Source organism: Stegostoma tigrinum, chromosome 2 (assembly GCF_030684315.1).
Source record: "Stegostoma tigrinum isolate sSteTig4 chromosome 2, sSteTig4.hap1, whole genome shotgun sequence".
Taxonomy (NCBI): Eukaryota; Metazoa; Chordata; class Chondrichthyes; order Orectolobiformes; family Stegostomatidae; genus Stegostoma; species Stegostoma tigrinum.
Window position 1 is genome coordinate 13,241,551 of NC_081355.1, and position 18,442 is coordinate 13,259,992.

An 18,442-nucleotide genomic window follows, 5' to 3' on the forward strand; every position below is an offset into this window, starting at 1 on the left:
CCTTTTTTTGTCTCACTGCAGGAGAAACTGTTGCACAAAAGAGGCAAGAGATGGGTGGTGCTGCTCACATTTGGCTCCTCATCCTCTACAAGAAGATCCTTGAGAAGGGGTGGTGAGGACAGAGACCATTTGTGTGGACTTATGAAGAATTCCGTTTCATGGCAACCCAGTAAGTTTCATGCAGCGTGCTCCACTGCTCTCCCAATGACCACTATTGTTAACTTATCCTTAAGATGCTCAAGCTTACACACATATTGTGTAACAAATGGCCTCTCTTTTCTTATGCAGGTACCAGTAGCACATACACAACTGCTGCCCTGAAGAAGCAAGTCCCTCAGAGGATGCACAGGATAGGCCTTCTTCTGCACCCTCCTCCAGGTCAGAGACTTTCACATCGATGGAATAGTCTCGTCAGCACAGTCTGGTGAACACACTGTTGACATGTCTCTGGAGCTGGTCGAAGGGAGAAAGGGCCTGTATAACTTGCACTCTGAGGACCGCCAGAGGCCAGTCACATGCTAAGCCACAGGCAGATGATGATCCCGCAGTATCCGCTGTTAATGACTTTGACCTAGAAATGCACAGGAGCAGCAAGCAGCTATGTCACAGACAATCAATAAAGAGAAACCAAAGTTGGTGGAATCCACCAATATCATCATCACTGTGTTAGCTCCAGCATATGTGTGTCAGCTATCTCCATGGGTAGGATGCCAGATGCCAAATAGCCAGCTCCAGAAGCATGTTCACAGGGTCAGAACAGCACATAGATCTGTTTTAGCACAGCCATCAGCAGCAAGGCAAGAAGGAGACAAAGGACCTTCACCTTGGTCCAAGTGTCCCCTCCTCACAAGGAGACAGGGAATGCCAGGAGACAACCCAATGGAGAATTAATAAACAAGCAGATCTTGCTAAAGTCTCCTCTCAGATTATACCAGGGGTACCCCCTCCTCTACCTTATATGAAATCCCCAATCCTATTAAAAGTCACTGCCAAGGAAAGTGATGTAGCATCTAGGCAGGACACTGTCAGCACGTCTGCGCCCTCCAGCTACAAGCACCTAGGGTCATCCATCAAATCTTCCAGGCCTGTAGGGTCTACTGCAGAGCAGGCACTATCCACCAAGGGCTAATCCAGGACTGCACCGAGACATGGTGGGAGGGCAAAATCAAACACTCTGAGGGGACATAGGTGGCATGGATGACATCACTGTCAATACACTTCCATATCTGTAAATATACATGCATTTTCAATTGTTAGAGGTTCAATCGAATGTCAGCATGGCTGTAGCACCTGAATACGTGGCTATATTGTTAGAGTTAAGCAGATTTTTATGCATTCCAAGGAGGATAGAAATTAAAAGAGAAGTGGATTGCTCATCTCTGAAAAGCATCCTGGATAGCTATCAATTTCTCACATCCTTCAACTCTCACATTTATGACTGCAGCCAAGATTGAGTACTTCGATGAGAAGACTAACTAAAATTAATGTGAACACCTTATGATAGGTCCTTGCTTCATACATGTTCCAGACTTATGGCCATTTAGTGTGTGTACCTACTAATTTATTACTGAACACTTCTCCTCATGCTCCCATCCATCCCGTTTATTTAACAGACAATATCCCAAATGTTTCCCTCAGTCCTTGGCTTAAAGCATTGCCATGCCCACTACTGAAAACTACTGTCCGTCCACTGAAGCTAAGGTGGTGTTAACTTGTGGATGTTCCCCCATCTCACAGTACCTCTTTTCTTCTATGCTGTATCAGAGCTCATCCTTATATTTGAAGTTGTACCCCATACCTCCTCAGTGTCACTGTCCGCACTGCATTCCTGCAAAATGCAGTCAAACCCCAGACTTCAGTTTCTCACTTTCCATTACACTGCATGGACTACCCCTTAATAATCTCCCTTAACATTACTATCTAAACCCCCAGGACTGAGTATGGCTCAGCTGCTGACTGAATGGATATGGATTCTAGATCCTGGTTGTACTAATTGCTTGGCCAATCCCTGGATTGAGATTGGATAATGCCCTTGACTGAGATTTGCAACAATCTCTTAATGTCTGAAGGCCCTCTTTACTCTACTCAGGACTGTTCTCCTTTGACTTTCAGACATGACCATTTGGCTGAAGCACATGCACACTGTTTGACAGGTAAGTTGCTGGCACATGCTGCTGGTGTGATATTGATGCAGCATGACACCTTACATCACCGTTGACTGTTCAGTGCTGGCAACCATGACAAGCTGCCAGGCTGTGCAAAAAGGATAGCAAGGCTGCGAGCCTGTAAGTTCTCACTGAAGTGGAAATGTGCAAAAAGGCAAATTGAGAGAGATGCTATGAATGTTCAAGTAAACCAAAAGTGGTTGAGGGCTGAGAAAATAAGCTAAGAGCCATGACTTGCTTCCTGTGCAGATGCATAAGATGGGTGTGTGTCCCTGTGAAGAAGCATTGCAATGTAAGGTGTCAATAAGCTCACAAATATAGTGGTGAAATTCTGAAATGTACTATGAGTTAGTCTGAGGTCAGCTATGATGGTACGGTGAGGCTGGTGCTTACTAATGTCAACCACTGGGGACAAAAGGGGGAAGACAGTCTGTGTCCTTGGAGGGTGCAATGGGCCACTGGTGAACGGTCCACCAGAGAGAAGCTCGGGGTGGCACGGTGGCTCAGTGGTTAGCGCTGATGCCTCACAGTGCCAGGGACCTGGGTTCAATTCCACCCTTGGATGACTATCTGTGTGGCATTTGCAAATTGTCCCCATGTCTGTGTGGGTTTCCTCTGGGTGCTCCAGTTTCCTCCCAAGGCCCAAAGATTTGCAGGTTATGTGGATTGGCCATTGGAAATGCAGGGTTACAAGAATAGGGTAAGGGCTTGGGGTGGGTGGGATGCTCTCTGGAGCGTTGGTGTGGACTCGAATGGCCTATTTCTACACCGTAGAGATACTATGATTCAAGCCACAGATGCAAGTGGTGAACTGCATCTACCAAGGAACCGTTCTGAATTTAAAGTTGGGAATTGCTGCTGTCTGGTTTCTCAACAAAGCATGATATAATCACAAACTATAGATAAATAAGGTGAGATTAGCAAATAACCAGATGCAAATACACAGAAACAAGGTGCTTGTCACTTACTAACAAGATTCTCATTAGCCATTTAAATTTCAAGGGGTCAGTCAGATATTTTCTTGATAACGAGAATGAGAAATTTCAGAGTAATTACTATTGCCCATGTCACTCTAGAGCTGTGAAAATTCCTTTAATCCTTCATGACTTTAAGCACTTTAGTCAAATCTTCTCTTATCCCTTCATCGTTTGGAGGGGAATAATCCCAGTTTCGCCATGTTTCATTTAGGTCCCTGGTCATCATAGAACAGATCACAGAATCCCTCCAGTGTGGAAACAGGATCTTCAGCCCAACAAGTCTACACCGACCCTTGCAGCATCCCACCCAGACCCATCCCCTTACTACCCACCTAAGATGCATATCGCTGGACACTTTGGACAATTCAGCATGGCCAATCCACCTAACCTGCACATCTCTGGACTGTGGGAGGAAACCGGAGCACCTGGAGGAAACACACGCAGACTCAGGGAGAACGTGCAAATTCCACGCAAACAGTCGTCCGAGGGTGGAAGTGAACCCAAGTCCCTGGCGCTGTGAGGCTGCAGTGCTAACCACTGAGCCACCGCACATTCTGTTCTTCCCCACTTATGTATCCAGCTCCCACTTCAATGTATCTATGTAACATATGGTTTTATGCTTCTTTGAGTAAACAAAGCTGCTTATGCCCTATCTAGACTCCCAGATGCTTTAAAGTCCCTAGAAACAAGGTCTGCTGCTCTCTAAATAAAAACCGAAAGATCTACGCATGCTGTAAATCAGAAACAAAAACAGAAGTTGCTGGAAAAGCTCAGCAGGTCCGGCAGCATCTGTGAAGAAAATAATCAGAGTTAACATTTCGGGTCTGGTGACACTCAGAATCTGTCCGCCAACATTCATTTCACTGTCAGTCCTGATGTCTGACCAAGTATTTGCTAAAACTTGTTTCCACAGCTATATCATATTCCCCAGTGACTGTGTCCGGCTAAGGCCATTCTAAGGAAGGGTCACCGAAACAGTAACTCTGATCTTTTTCTTCACTGATACTGCCAGACCCGTTGAGCTTTTCCAAGAACTTCTGTTTTTGCTCATTGCCCTCTGCTATCTTGAAACGAGATTGGTCTTCCCTGATAAAGAATGCATCTATAACCCAATAGACACAGTCATAGGAGAGCAGGTTGGTTAGTACAAGATATGTTCAATGTGACATCTTGAAAACCTGCAGCAGTGAAATAAGTTAAGGCTGTTGTGAATTTTATAGGAGCTGAAAGCAGAACTTTGGCAGACGTTGTGGTGGAACTTAATGGAAAATGGTGGAGCCTGGGCTTTGTTTAGTCTCCTCTACTTCTAGGACATTCTAATAAGCTTTGTAAGAACGGAATCTTCTGTTAAAAGCAGAATCTTAATATGGAGCAGAGCATGAGCACAATGCCAGGGGCAAACACCAAAGGCAGGCATGTGCTAGATTTTCCAGATGGATTTGCCCATTGTGGTCCAGGTCAGCTTCAGACAAACTGTGTGCCTTCCTGTTACCATTGCCTGAAAAACAAGACACTGCCTGAGGACCAGAAAAGGGTATTTGAGTATTTCTGGGGACATGGTAACCATTGTTGGACAGTCACCAGTATTAGGGTCTGATCAGGTACCAAAAGAGGCAAATGAAACTAAATGAGTTTCAGGTTTTTTTGAAGGAAGCAATCTCTCCCTTTTTAGAGAAGAGATACTGTCAGTTGTTTTAACGTCATAAATTTATACCTTTCTCTGGGACTGGGGCTTTCAAATCATTGTAACCATTTATCGTAATTAATATTGAATGCCATTTCTGAACAAAACTAAACCAAGTAAACCAGATATAAAATGAAATTGCTTAATAATTAAACATAGTTCCCACAATCATCATTTGTGTATCAAACTTTAGATACTAAGTATCAATTTACAGAAGATTCTAAAAGTACAAATACAGGAAACGGCTTTGTGAAACTGCAAACATGCTGGTTTTTAAAAAAAACCCACAGATCTACAAATTCATGTGGTCCCAAAATATCTATGTCCAAAACTTACACATTCTCTAACTGAGTGCCACTCACTTTCGTTTTTGGAGGATGGTGTCAAGCTCAACACGAGGCAGGAGGTAATGACTGCAGGAGGCAAGTCCTTGTGTACAACTTTCCTCATTGGAGGTAGGTGCACTGGATAGCAGTTAGAGGGCAAGTACTGGCAATGATGAATGCAGACTTTGAGGATCCTGGATAGTTCAACAGGAACGTACCAGTGAATGCGAGTACCGCTATGAAGCTGGTCAATCAGTTATGCATAATCATTCAGAACATGAAGAATTATGTGTTGATTTTTGCAGGACACATCGACAATTAACAACAAATTTAAGGAAACTGAATTAGTCAAGCTCATACATGACTCATTTATAGTTGCTAGAAGTGATGTACATTTATACCCAGGAGCACATTTTCCACAAACAAAAAGCATGTATTCATGCCTTTCAGTGATAGTGGGAACTGCAGATGCTGGAGAATCCAAGATAACAAAGTGCGGAGCTGGATGAACACAGCAGGCCAAGCAGCATCTCAGGCTGCTCCTGAGATGCTGCTTGGCCTGCCGTGTTCATCCAGCTCCACACTTTGTTATTCATGCCTTTCGCCTTTTATTGTGTTAATCAAAAGCTTGGAGGTGTCTATAGTTCCACATTGCTTTCTCTATAGCACCCAATCAAAGTTGACTTGCCAACCAATGGGCACCTGGTTCTCTTGTTGTATAAATTGTCATCATAACTATGATTCAGCACCTTTGCGTTTGCCCTGAGGAATACAAAACAAAAAGTTTCTCTCTTTTCAATAATACTCAAAGACAAATCTGTCCAACAAGGGCCCAACCACAATGATAATCACGGACTGAATACTGACCCATGTGTTGGAGGTGCAGGTTGCAAAATGCACCAATAAAATTGCATTAACCATAGTTTTGTTCAAATGGCTTTGGTAAGCTAAACCGCAGAATGATTTCACAATGCCATCATTTTGTGAATTAGAATGACCAAAATACGGGGAAATATAAATAGATTTCATGGATGCCACATGTAAGAAGTCTTTGAAAATCTACTCTCATAACCTCACTCTCAGGTCTCTTCCACTCCCTTTCTGTTTTCCTCTGTTTTAACTTTATATTCATTCAGCTTTCCTACGTTGCTTTCTTGTTTTTTATATATGGGTTTATGATAACATAGCAGTAATGTAACTGGGCTAATAATCCAGAGACCTAGGCTAACATTCTGATGGCATGGGTTCAAATCCTACTGGAGGCAGTCTGTGAATTTTAAATTAAATTAATAAATCTAGAATTAAAATCTGGTATCAGTATTGATGACCACGACTACAACTGTCTTAAAAAACATCTGGTTCACAAAAGCCCCTTAGAGAAGGAAATCTGCCATCCTTCCTGGTCTAACCTACATGTGACTTTAGATCCACAGCAATGTTACTGTCTCTTAATTGCCCTCTGAAGTGGCTGGGAAAGCCACTGAGTCCAAGGACTGCTACGGATGGATAACACAGTCCATATCCCAAAAAAGTATTAAAAAAGGCCCCACAGTGTTTCCCTGCTGAAGCTCAACTCTCCCCATCAGTCTGTGGCTCCAGTGTGCCTTTTCTCTATCAATGATTCTGAGCTGTTTTCAAATTTCCCAGGTCAGATGCGGATACGTGGACCAAATATGGCAGAGCACACTGAGGTTGGCGGGAGTGATGTGAACTGGTTTAGAAGATGGTGGAACATGCTCAAGTAAAGGAGGAATGAAAATGCAGGAACAAAGGCTGAGAGATTAAATAACCTTTCGGTGGGAAGAGGTTTTGAGACTGAGGTTGCTTGGTTTGTTGAAGCAATGATTATCAGTACCACATTGGCATGCTTAGGTTTCTAGTCAGAACACAAGATTAGACTAGCGTCTACCAGAATGTGGGTTTTTGCTGGTGCAACTGAAAGGGCCTGGAGTCACTAGGACACCAGGTCATGACTAAATGAGGGATCTGGTCACATTCCTTGCAAAGCATTTGCAGCACAGGAACAGGCCATTTGGAGTCCAGGACAAAGACCTGAGGGTGTGGGCCTAGGTAGACTGAAAGGACACAGGCCTAGGGGAACGGCTTTAAAAAAGTGAGGTGGATACGAGGTGTGAACGTCAGAGGAGGAACAGTGAAGCTTGGGAGACAGAGGTGTGGAACAATGTAATAGGGTTGGGGAGGAATAAGTCTGCATTTCATGGACACAGAGAAAAATATCTGGAGCATGAATAGGCTTCATCAGTGAACAGGCCTAAGGCTTATAAGAACCAGAAGAAATTATACCCTTAAGGAAATTAACAAATATGTCAATCAGGAATTAAACTAATGTGGCATAATGGACGGAAAACAAATGTGTCGGCAACCTAGAAGTAAGAATAAGCTTTAGATGTGTAGGGAATAAAGATGTAAAGAGGCTAAACATTGCAAGAAATAAGTGACTAGGATCGGTAGGGCAAAAGTAGATAAAATTGTCTTATCAACATAACCCAAAATAGAAAACAATAAGAATATATATAAATCTACAGAGCCAACTACAGTTAAGGATTAAAAATTGATTGAAATCAACACATTTAAGATCACAAAAGAATGGAGAGCTTAGAACAGTAGGTTGTGAGGACATGGAATTTCCTTTCAGAAACAATGTCAGAAGCAGACTCTAAAACACAGAATCACAGAATGGTTAGGTGCTTTGTTACTGTTAGGTGTGAGATTGGCTTTTGCAATCAGGATCAGTTGTGCAGGCCAGGAAAGATCAGACTGACAGCTATGCTCTGAATGGCTCTTGGATGGTGAATGGACAGAGTGTGAATAACATTGCAGGGGGGTTGAGGGGAATTCTCCAGAATGCAAATCAGAAAGGTATCTCTTTCACTGTGCTCTGAAGTTAATAGAAGCTGGAAGACAGCTAGCTCCTCTCTCCCACTATTTGCTATAAACTGAGAAAACAAGGTGTACAGTGATAATGGGAACTGCAGACGCTGGAGAATCCAAGATAATAAAATGTGAGGCTAAATGAACACAGCAGGCCATGCAACATCAGAGGAGCAAGAAAGCTGACGTTCTGGGCCTAGACTGTTCTTTAGAAAAATTTCTCCAGCACCTGTAGTTCCTACTATCTTTGACACATTTGCTATAAACTATTGGCTATAACCAGCGAATGAACAGTTGGTAATCAAAAATTACTGGAAAAGCTCAGTAGATGTGGCAGAATCCATTGACAGAAGTCAGAGTGACCCAAACGTTTTTTAAAATTCATTAACAGGATGAGGGCATCACTGGCTGGCTAAAGGACATTAGTGAACCAGGTGGTGTTTTTATGACAATTGACAATGGATTCATGGTCATCTTTAAATTCTTAATTCCTAATTTTTTTTATTGATTTCAAATTCCATCATCTGCCATGGTGGGATTTGAACTCATGTCCTCAGAGGTTATCTGGGTTTCTGGATTAACAGTCCAGTGATAACACCACTAGGCCATCACCTCCCCAGAGGAAGGGTCATGTGACCCGAAATGTTAAATCTGATTTTTTTCCACAGATGCTGCCAGATCTACTGAGATTTTCCAGCAAATTTTGTTCTTGTTTCTGATTTACAGCATCCACAGCATTTTTTTTTGTTTTTTTAATTAGTGTTTCAAATTATCTGCAGGCAACAACATGGAATGAATAAGAAGCTTGGATACCAGAAAGACTGGAAGCATAAGGAATGTCTCTTTGCAACCTGCAAACAGGTGCCATTGAACTGTGCTTTCCCAGTATTTTTCCCTCCACCTATAACATCCATATGTGTTTGCTTGCCTGTTTCTGACTGCCTGTGTGTATAGGGTTTAAGGAGGGGGTGAGAGTTTCAGCCACTACAGTCATAGTTTTGATAGCCTTTGGTAGGAATTGATTTCTTTGTAAATTGCAGTTTCTTGTTAAGTACAGAGATCTGGTCCATGTTTCCTGTCAACCTGAGTTCATCAGGTAGGAAAATTGGGAGCTTGAGCAATTTGAATAAAATTCAATTGAGCAAATGAATTGTGCAATTAAATCTTTAACTTTGTGACAATCATATAGTAGCATGGTTTGTGTGTCAGCGCACTTTTCCAAGTGGGCTGTGACATCAAGATTCTGATGCAGATGTTGAAATTTGTAGGCAATATCAAATTAGAAGAGATTTGAAAAGACCAAAGGACACTGCTAAGATGTTGAGAAGATGGGAAATGTACTAAAAGAGATTCAATATCAATGTGATGTGATACATTTTGGTACAAAAAATCATAGCAACAATAAGAAGAACAATAACAATGTAAGAAGCCAAAGGAAAGAAGACTACTTTGTGGGGATAGATTTCCTTTCAAGTCTGCTTAAGTTACTAAATCTGTAACGGACATTCGGTCAAAAATAAAAAAAAAACTTCCTTTTTCTGATGTGTGACTGAAAGCTCCACTTCAAAGGCAAAGCTCAAACTAAGAAGCAAGCAGTGGGAACAGAAGTTACTGAAATCATAACAGCACTCTGTGCATCTACTTTCTAAATCTGCAAAAAGGTGACAGAGGTAAACAAAATCTTTAATATGCAAGCTATTGCTTCTGTATTTATGACAAGGTTATTTATTCTGCTTTCTAGTTGTAATGTTGAGGTGAATACATGAGGCAGCTTAGTTTCAGTAACAGTATTGTGAAGACCGAACATAAGATTTAGAACTGACAAAGAATTGTAGATGCTGAAGATCAGAAACAAACAAAAACAAAATTTGTTGGAGAAACTCTGCAGGTTTGGCAACATCTCCAACAATTTCTGTTTTTCTTTTGCTTGTTTAGATTTAAGATTTAATTAACAATCCAGTTTTAACTAACTGTCACTGTTTCTCTTTTAAGATGCCTGTTACTGGGCTTCCGGGCATCACTGATGATTATTTCTACTTTCTCATGTTCAACTCTTCACTGATTTCAACATCTTGTGGAACATCAGGAGTCAGAAACTTTGGGAAGATTTTTATGCCCTGCTTTTATTCCGTTATATTTCTGTCAGGGCTTTTGGGGAATTCTTTGGTCGTCGTGATATACATTTACTATGAGAAGCTGAAGACCGTGACAAATATCTACATGATGAATCTGGCGATTGCTGACTTGCTGTTTCTCTGCACCCTGCCATTCTGGGCAGTTGATGCACACAGTCAATGGATTTTTGGAACTTTTATGTGCAAACTTGTGAGTGGGGCATATACGGTCAACCTTTATAGCTGTATGTTAATACTCACCTGTGTGAGCATCAACAGGTACAAAGCCATTGTTCAAGCAACAAAATCACTGAATAATGGAAAGAAAATATTTCACAGTAAGTTAATCTGTGTGGGCATTTGGGTGTTTGCAATCATTTTGGCTCTTCCACAATTCATATTAAGTGAAGCATATTCTGATACACCTGATAAAACAATCTGCACCATGGTATATCCTCTCAATTTTAGCAGCATCATCAAAGGGGGAGTTCATGTAACACAGCTGCTGGTGGGATTTCTGATACCCTTTGTGGCCATGACCATATGCTACTCAGTCATCGCAAAAACTCTACTCCAGGATAAGGGGTTTCAGAAGCACAAGTCATTAAAGATTATCATTGCAGTTGTAGTTGTATTTGTGATTTGTGAGCTGCCTTTCAACATCGTCCTGTTGGTGGAAATTCTACAGATCTTCAGTGAAGAAATTCCTAGTTGTGAATACATAGCGAATACAGACTACGCAATTATTGTAACAGAGAGTATTGCATATCTACACTGTTGTCTCAATCCTATTCTTTATGTATTTCTTGGTGTGAAGTTTAGAAATAGTTTTCTAAAGGTTTTAAAAGATGCTGGCTGTATCAGTCAAAAACAATTGGCTGAGCATCTGAAAACTGAGTGTGGCACATCACGACCTGTCTCAGGCATATCCGAAACAACTAGTCTACATCCTTTGTAACAGATATTTTTTGTATCAGCGCTCATAACTGGAAAGGGTATTACAATTTCACAAAGGTTCTCCTGTAACAGTGAAAATATCGGACCCAGCCCTATTTACCAAAAGTAGCCCTTAGGCACCCATATTCCTGCTGTAAAAGGAACAAAACTGCAACTGTCTACTTGTAACTCGAAACTCCTGTTCCGCTGCCACTTGACACTTGTTATAAATGCTGGAAATTCCTTCACATCACATATATATTAACCTAGTGATAGTAAACTGGCTGTTCTTTGTACAGAGATTTTTATGTTTTTCATTGCTGAATTTCTGAACGGCTTCCCTAATCTCTCCTTTTAACTTTGATGGCAGCTTTACTATCGACTGTAATATCAGAAACTCAGTATTTTGAACACAGCCATCTAACTTAATTAAATTGAATTCCATGTTTGATCCAAAATTGTGAATAGTGCTCAGCAGCTGCAAGTATAAAATACGTTTAACTAAGTCCAAATATATAATTACATTTATTAATATTTGGCACGTTTGTTTAATATGTTGAAGGCCACAACTGTCTCAGCCTTATTATTTATACATTTCTTGGTGTGTGGTGTTTAGATACTATTTTATCAGCCAGAAAGAAAATTGTTGCGGATGCGAAATATGAGACATCACAGTCTATGTCAAGCGCACCTGATGCAGATATGACTTTTTTTTATTCATTCACAGGACAAGGGCATCGCTGGCTAGGCCAGCATTTATTGCTCATCCCTAACTGCCCCGGTGGCAGTTTTGCATCATTGTTATGGGTCTGGAGTCACATGTAGGGCAAGCCACGATTACAAGTATATGTGTGAAATAGCAACATTTGCAAAGGACTCTCTGTATGTTATTTTCTTGTAGAAATACTGACTGACGTGCTGTGTATTACCAATTTTTTCATATTTCTAACATTTGCTGTCATGATTTTAGGTTTGTTTTTCAGAAATTGCTCAATATGTATTCAAATATTACATGGAATATTATTAAAGTCTCAAATTCGGGATATTTTGAATATTTTGAATGATGTGGGCTATTCTAAACGGGATACATTTTTGTTACACTTGCAATTAATTGTTACCATTATTTTACTTCTCACAATAGCAATAACAAGGGATCTGGATTTATTTGGAATTTTGGTGTGAACTTTCTTTCCTCTGCGGTAATTCATTATTTAAATGCATAACCACACAGATTTTATTTACTTTATAATAATTCTATGGTTTATAGAGAATTGGACATCACATCAAAATAATGCAGCTCACTACAGTAACAGACATCACAGGCTGTGTGAGGATTTCTCTGGAGAGCTCCGCAACAGAAAGATTAGCTTCCCAAAGTTTGCCACTGGGGATTTCTGTCCTGCTCTACCTGAATCTCCAGCCTTACTCTTCAGAATGCTCATCATCTGGCAGCAATAAATGTGACCATCGCCCTCATGATCCCCAGCTTCAGCCCTTTTCAGTTACTCATGGAGAATCTCGGCAGAAGACTAAAACAGAGCAGTGCTGGAAGAAACAGATCAGGTCATTGTTACCTTTTCAGCAGACCAGCTCAGTTGATCAGCTTTGATATCACAGTCAGGCTCAAGAGACAATGGTTCAAGAGTGTTTTTCCAGCTAACTGGCTGAGTACCAATGTCAGATATTGAGGACAGAATTTTCCCAGGGTCTGAATGACATGGGCAAAGGCACAAAAGTTGGGAAAATGCAGCAAGGAGGTAAAAATGAGGTTATCAACACCCAGGAAGAAATCCGATTTTCCCATTAAGGTTTCAACAGACAAATGGGAATCTTACTTAGTAGGTATTGAGGGCCCTATTTTCATGCATTAACATCACATTATTCACCAACCTCATCTTATTTATATCCAGATTACTATCCTCCCAGGTTCCAGTGAGAAATTAGATGGCACCAATTACTGGTTTTAAAGTCAGACAGGTAAGCTAGCAACTGTCTGATGTTTTCTCTGGGCCTCTGTGTTGGCCAGCGTGTGTCCCAACATCTCAAGCAAGATCCAAGAACAATCACCACCTACATTCTTCATCTGCAGGAGCTGGGATTGGCAAAGCACCAGCATCACAACATCATCACCACAGCACATCTTGGATTAAACTGTAACACAGTTCTGCTCTTCAGTACTGCATTTTGGAGCTAACATTGCAGTGCCACTGCCAGGCCACTTTGAATGCAGGGAGGGACACCCATCTCATGCATCAGAATTGGGTGCACTCAGGGCTATTAACTTGCTTTCTTAGTGTTCATTCACTTGGCGCTTATTTGAAAGCTTGCAGTGTCTCTGCAATAACAAAGTGTGGATCTGGATGAACACAGCAGGCCAAGCAGCATCTCAGGAGCACAAAAGCTGACGTTTTGGACCTAGACCCTTCATCAGAGAGGGGGATGGGGAGAGGGTTCCAGAATAAATAGAGAGAGAGGGGGGAGGCGGACCGAAGATGGAGAGAAAAGAAGATAGGTGGAGAGGAGATAGGTGAGTCCAGGGAAGACGTATAGGTCAAGGAGGCGGGATGAGGTTAGTAGGTAGGAAATGGAGGTGCAGCTTGGGGTGGGAGGAAGGGATGGGCGAGAGGAAGAACAGGTTAGGGAGGCAGAGACAGGCTGGGCTGATTTTGGGATGCAGTGGGGGGAGGGGAAGAGCTGGGCTGGTTTTGGGATGCAGTGGGGGAAGGGGAGATTTTGAAGCTTGTGAAGTCCACATTGATACCATTGGGCTGCAGGGTTCCCAAGCGGAATATGAGTTGCTGTTCCTGCAACCTTCGGGTGGCATCATTGTGGCAGTGCAGGAGGCCCAGGATGGACATGTCGTCTGAGGTGCCTTTTTACTCAGACAGAAAGCCACGCAGCCTTTCATGCTAGCTGGCATGGAACAATCAGTTGGGTGGGCATGCTGACGTACAGCATCCTGCTGCATCAATGTCACACCTACAGAACATGATGCAATTATGCAGCGAACACACACTGCACAGCATACTCTTCAAATGAGGAATGGGAGGTTTATAAAATCACAAGGAGCATAAATAAGGTGAATAGCAAAATTCTTTACTCTAAAGTAGGGGATTTCAAAACTAGAGGGCATATTTTTAAGATGAGAGAAGAAAGAGACAAATGACAGCTGAGGGGTACATTTTTCCGCATGGAATGTGGGTTGTGTGTTAAATGAACTGCCGGAGAAAGTGGTAGACACAGGCACAGTTAAAACATTTAAAAGACATTTGGACAGGTACACGAATAGGAAAGGTTTAGAGGGATATTGGTAAAACACAGGCATGTGGGGCTGGGTTAGTTTGGGAAACTTTGTTGGCATGGACTAGTTGGGCCAAAGGGTCAGTTTTCAAGTGGTATGACCCTATGCAAGTTGGGTGGGTTGGGTGACAGTCATTGAGAGAAGATACTGAATGCAATAGTGAGGGTGGTCCATGAATTATGGTGACAGCACTGGAGTGAGTTTGAGCAGAGGGAAGGTGGTGGTACTTTGTGGAGTGGCAGAAAGTCATTACCTTCCTCCAGCATTGCTGCATATTCCTTGGACTGCGGTCAACACACAGGCCTGGGTGTCTACTTCAGAAATGGTCTACTTTGAAATGGTGTGCGGCTGTGAATTAAATACAGCAATGCAATATAAATGCCATAATGCTGCAGAACTGGCAAACATTTTCACTATTAATGAGTGCTTGGCAGTGTGAGACTGGCAGTATTGGAAGCAGGAAGCATAATTAACAAGGTGAGGAGCACAGAATTGTGTGAGAATAGTTCCAGAGGATTCAAGGAGGTGAAGGCTCTATGAAGACGAACAGGAGGTTGGAAGAACACAGCAAGCCAGGCAGCATCTGGAGGAAAGGATCAGTCAACGTTTCAGGTATTACCCTTCTTCAGGGCTAAATGTGGGGGTAGGCGTAGTTGCAGATAAAGATGGAGGAGGGAACAAGGAAGTGGAAGTGGATAGGTGGACACCAGTAGTAGGTCGATGGGAGGGATGAATTTGGTTGGTAGCTGGAAGGGAGGATCGGTAAGTGGAATGGAAGGGAGGAGATGGGGCTGGAAAGTGAGCCGGGAGATGGGTGGGAAGGTTATTTGAAATTACAGAACTCAATGCTACGTCTTCCAGGCTGCAGGGTGCCCAGGCTCCAAGAAACTCCCCAAAATTGATATTTTGCCAAATGTGAGAAGTTTCTATACAAACGCGAAAGCATCCTTTCCGTAAGTAACGCTTCGAAGATTTGTCCCGCCTTGATTTCTTCAAGAAGCTATGGTTATCCATCTAATCTTAGTTGGAGATTCGTCTGCAATGGATTCTGTACCTGTTCCTGCACAGTTAATCCTGCTGTCCCTCGTTAATCTATCCTTGGCTTCCTCCTATTTCTCATCGACACACTGCCCCTCTGTGACATCATCCAAAAACACGCGTGTTTCCTTTAGTATGTTGACGACATCCACAACCACCATCTCACAGGCCCACTGGCAAGACCTCCCTACTGTGTCCGAAAAACAATTTCTCAGACATCCTGTACTGGATGAGTAACTACTTACTGTCAGAGAGGTTTACAGCATGGAAACAGGACGTTCACCCCAATTTGTCCACGGTGCCTAGTTTTCACAATTAAACTAGTCTCATTTGCCTGCATTTGGTCCATACTCCTCCATACCTGTCCCATCCATGTACCTCTCCCAATGTGTTTTAAATGATGAAATTGTATTCGCCTCTACCGCTACCCTCCTGCACCCCAGACACTCACCATCCTCTGTGTGAAAAAGTACCTCTCTGGATCTTTTCGTATCTCTCCCCTCTTGCCTTAAACCTATGCCCCTAGTTTTAGGCTTTCTGACCATGGGAAAAAGCTGTTGGCTATCTGCTTCATCCATGCCTCTCACGATTTCATCGAGCTTTTATATATTTCTGCAACTAAATATTGAGAAGACTGAAGCCATCGCCTTTGGAACACCCTACAAATTCAGTTCTCTAACTAACAGCTCCAGTGCTTTTTCTAGCCACTGTTTGAGGCTGAGGCAGGCTGTTCACAACAGTGGTGGTGCTATATTTGACCCTGAAGTTACTCTATGTGCCTGTGCCATCAGTACCGCTATCTATTTCCACCCCTAGACTTATGTCTGACCGCATTTACTTGTCTTTGTTACCTCTAGATGTGACTATTCCAAAGTATCCCTGCGTAGCCTCCTATGTTCTGAACCTGAAGCTATCTACACCCTGTCTCCTAAGTCACAGCAAACCTATTCATGCGTTATTCCCTTTCTTTGCTGATTTACATCTGGAATCCTGTTAAGAGACAATCCATTTTAAACTTCCCATCCTTGTTTACAAATCCCTCCAGTGCTTCACCTTTTTTACTTCCAGTGGGACAAGTAATAGTCCTGGCAGGGTCTGTGCATCCTCTCTTCTGTTGTCTCCAGTGAGGTTGTGAGATTTAAGTGCTGGGTCCTTCTCGAGGGTGGAACCCTGTCCTCTGGATACAGATGACATTGAAATGGTCATAATGGGGCCACATATAATCAAAGTATCAGCAGGCTATCGAGTCAAGCAATCTGAGATAGAAGTGAGGCACTGCTGCTGTTGCCTTACCTCTAAGCTACAATTAATGAGTGCCGGCTAGCCGGTACATTTCAGAGGCTGCAAAGGGATTTCTTGGAAATTAAGAATAGACAAAATAAGAGTAGAAATAGGCCATTCGGCCCTTCAAATCTGATCTCTCATTCAATAAGGTTGTAGCTGAATCATTTGTATTCTGGATTCCACGTTCCCATCTACTCTCCCATTCCCATGGCAAACAATAATCTATCTACGGAGAGAGAAACAGAGCAAATGTTTTGAGTTTGACATGACTTCTTCAGAACTGAAAATGGTGCAAAGAAGAGACACGTCAGGCTGGAAACGTTAAATTGGTTCTCTCTCCACAGACGCTGCTGTGATTCACCAGCATTTTTTGTTTATATTTCAGATTTTCAGCGTCCACAGCATTTTGCTTTTAGTTGAATAATCTATCTATGTTCACCTTAAAAAGTATTCAATGACCTTCCCCCATCACCTTCTGAGACTGAGAACTCCAAAGTCACACAACCCTCTGAGAAAGAAAAAAATCCCTTCATCTCGGTCCTAAAAAAAACGTGTAATTTTGGAACACTGGTTCTGGACTCACCCACAACAACCATTCTTTGCATATCCACCTTGTCAAGGCCACTCAGGATCAAAGCATCCCCTGTTCTTCTGAGCTCCAGTAAAAACAACCCCAGCAGGTCCGATATTTCAGCAAAAGGCAACATCCTTAGTCCAGGTATCAATCTGGTAAGCCTCTTCAAAACTGCCTCCAGCCAATTCACATACTTCCTTAAATCAGGAAACCAAAGCTGCACACAGTACTTGAGATGTGGTCTCACCAAGGCCCCACATTATTGAAACATTTCATTCTTACCATTATGTCCAATTCACTCGCAATAAAGGCTAGCATTCCATTAGCATTTCTAATTACGTGCTGTAATTGCATATTAACCTTTTGTGATTCATACACTAGGACACCTAGATTCCTCTGCACCTTGGAATTCCACAGTCCTTCTCCATTTAAGTAATACAGCTTTTTAAATATCTCCTGCCAAATAGAATAACTACACACTTTGCCACATAATACTCCATCTGCTAGATTTTTGTCCATGCACCTAACCCAACTATAAAGCTGTCTACATCGCTGTTATATCATCCTCACAACATAAATTTCTACATATCTTTGTGTCGTCTGCAAATTTAGCCACCCTGCCTCTGACACATCACTCAGTTGTTCATGTCCATTTTACATATAGGTTTGACCAACGCCTGCATGAACCCCACCACACCTGGCACCTTCCCCTGCAACCGCAGGAAATGCTACACTTGCCCCCACACCTACCCCCTCACCCTCATCCCAGGCCGCAAGATGACATTCCACATTAAGCAGAGGTTAACCTGCACATCTGCCAATGTGGTATACTGCATCCACTGTACCCGGTGTGGCTTCCTCTACATTGGGGAAACCAAGCGGAGGCTTGGAGACCGCTTTGCAGAACACCTCCGCTCAGTTCGCAACAAACTACTGCACCTCCCAGTCGCAAACCATTTCCACTCCCCCTCCCATTCTTTAGATGACATGTCCATCATGGGCCTCCTGCAGTGCCACAATGATGCCACCCAAAGGTTGCAGGAACAGCAACTCATATTCCGCCTGGGAACCCTGCAGCCATATGGTATCAATGTGGACTTCATCAGTTTCAAAATCTCCCCTTCCCCTACTGCATCCCTAAACCAGCCCAG

The 18,442-nt window shown here is 42.5% G+C and overlaps 2 protein-coding genes across 5 annotated transcripts in view; one reads left to right on the forward strand and one right to left on the reverse strand.

The window, feature by feature from the left end:
• Positions 1-18,442, reverse strand: part of fyco1a (FYVE and coiled-coil domain autophagy adaptor 1a) — a 182,017-nt gene that overhangs the window by 51,277 nt on the left and 112,298 nt on the right. The gene's annotated exons all lie outside the window — the stretch shown is intronic.
• LOC132210712 (C-C chemokine receptor type 9-like) lies at positions 9,619-12,055 on the forward strand. Its single transcript, XM_059652472.1, has 2 exons — positions 9,619-9,714; positions 10,037-12,055. Exon 2 carries the CDS (start codon positions 10,037-10,039, stop codon positions 11,114-11,116), a length of 1,080 nt encoding a protein of 359 aa, XP_059508455.1. The 5' UTR covers positions 9,619-9,714; the 3' UTR covers positions 11,117-12,055.

What these genes read in the sequence shown, in the direction of transcription:
- LOC132210712 (XM_059652472.1), top strand. Translation starts at nt 10,037, where the DNA reads ATGCCTGTTACTGGGCTTCCGGGCATCACTGATGATTATTTCTACTTT.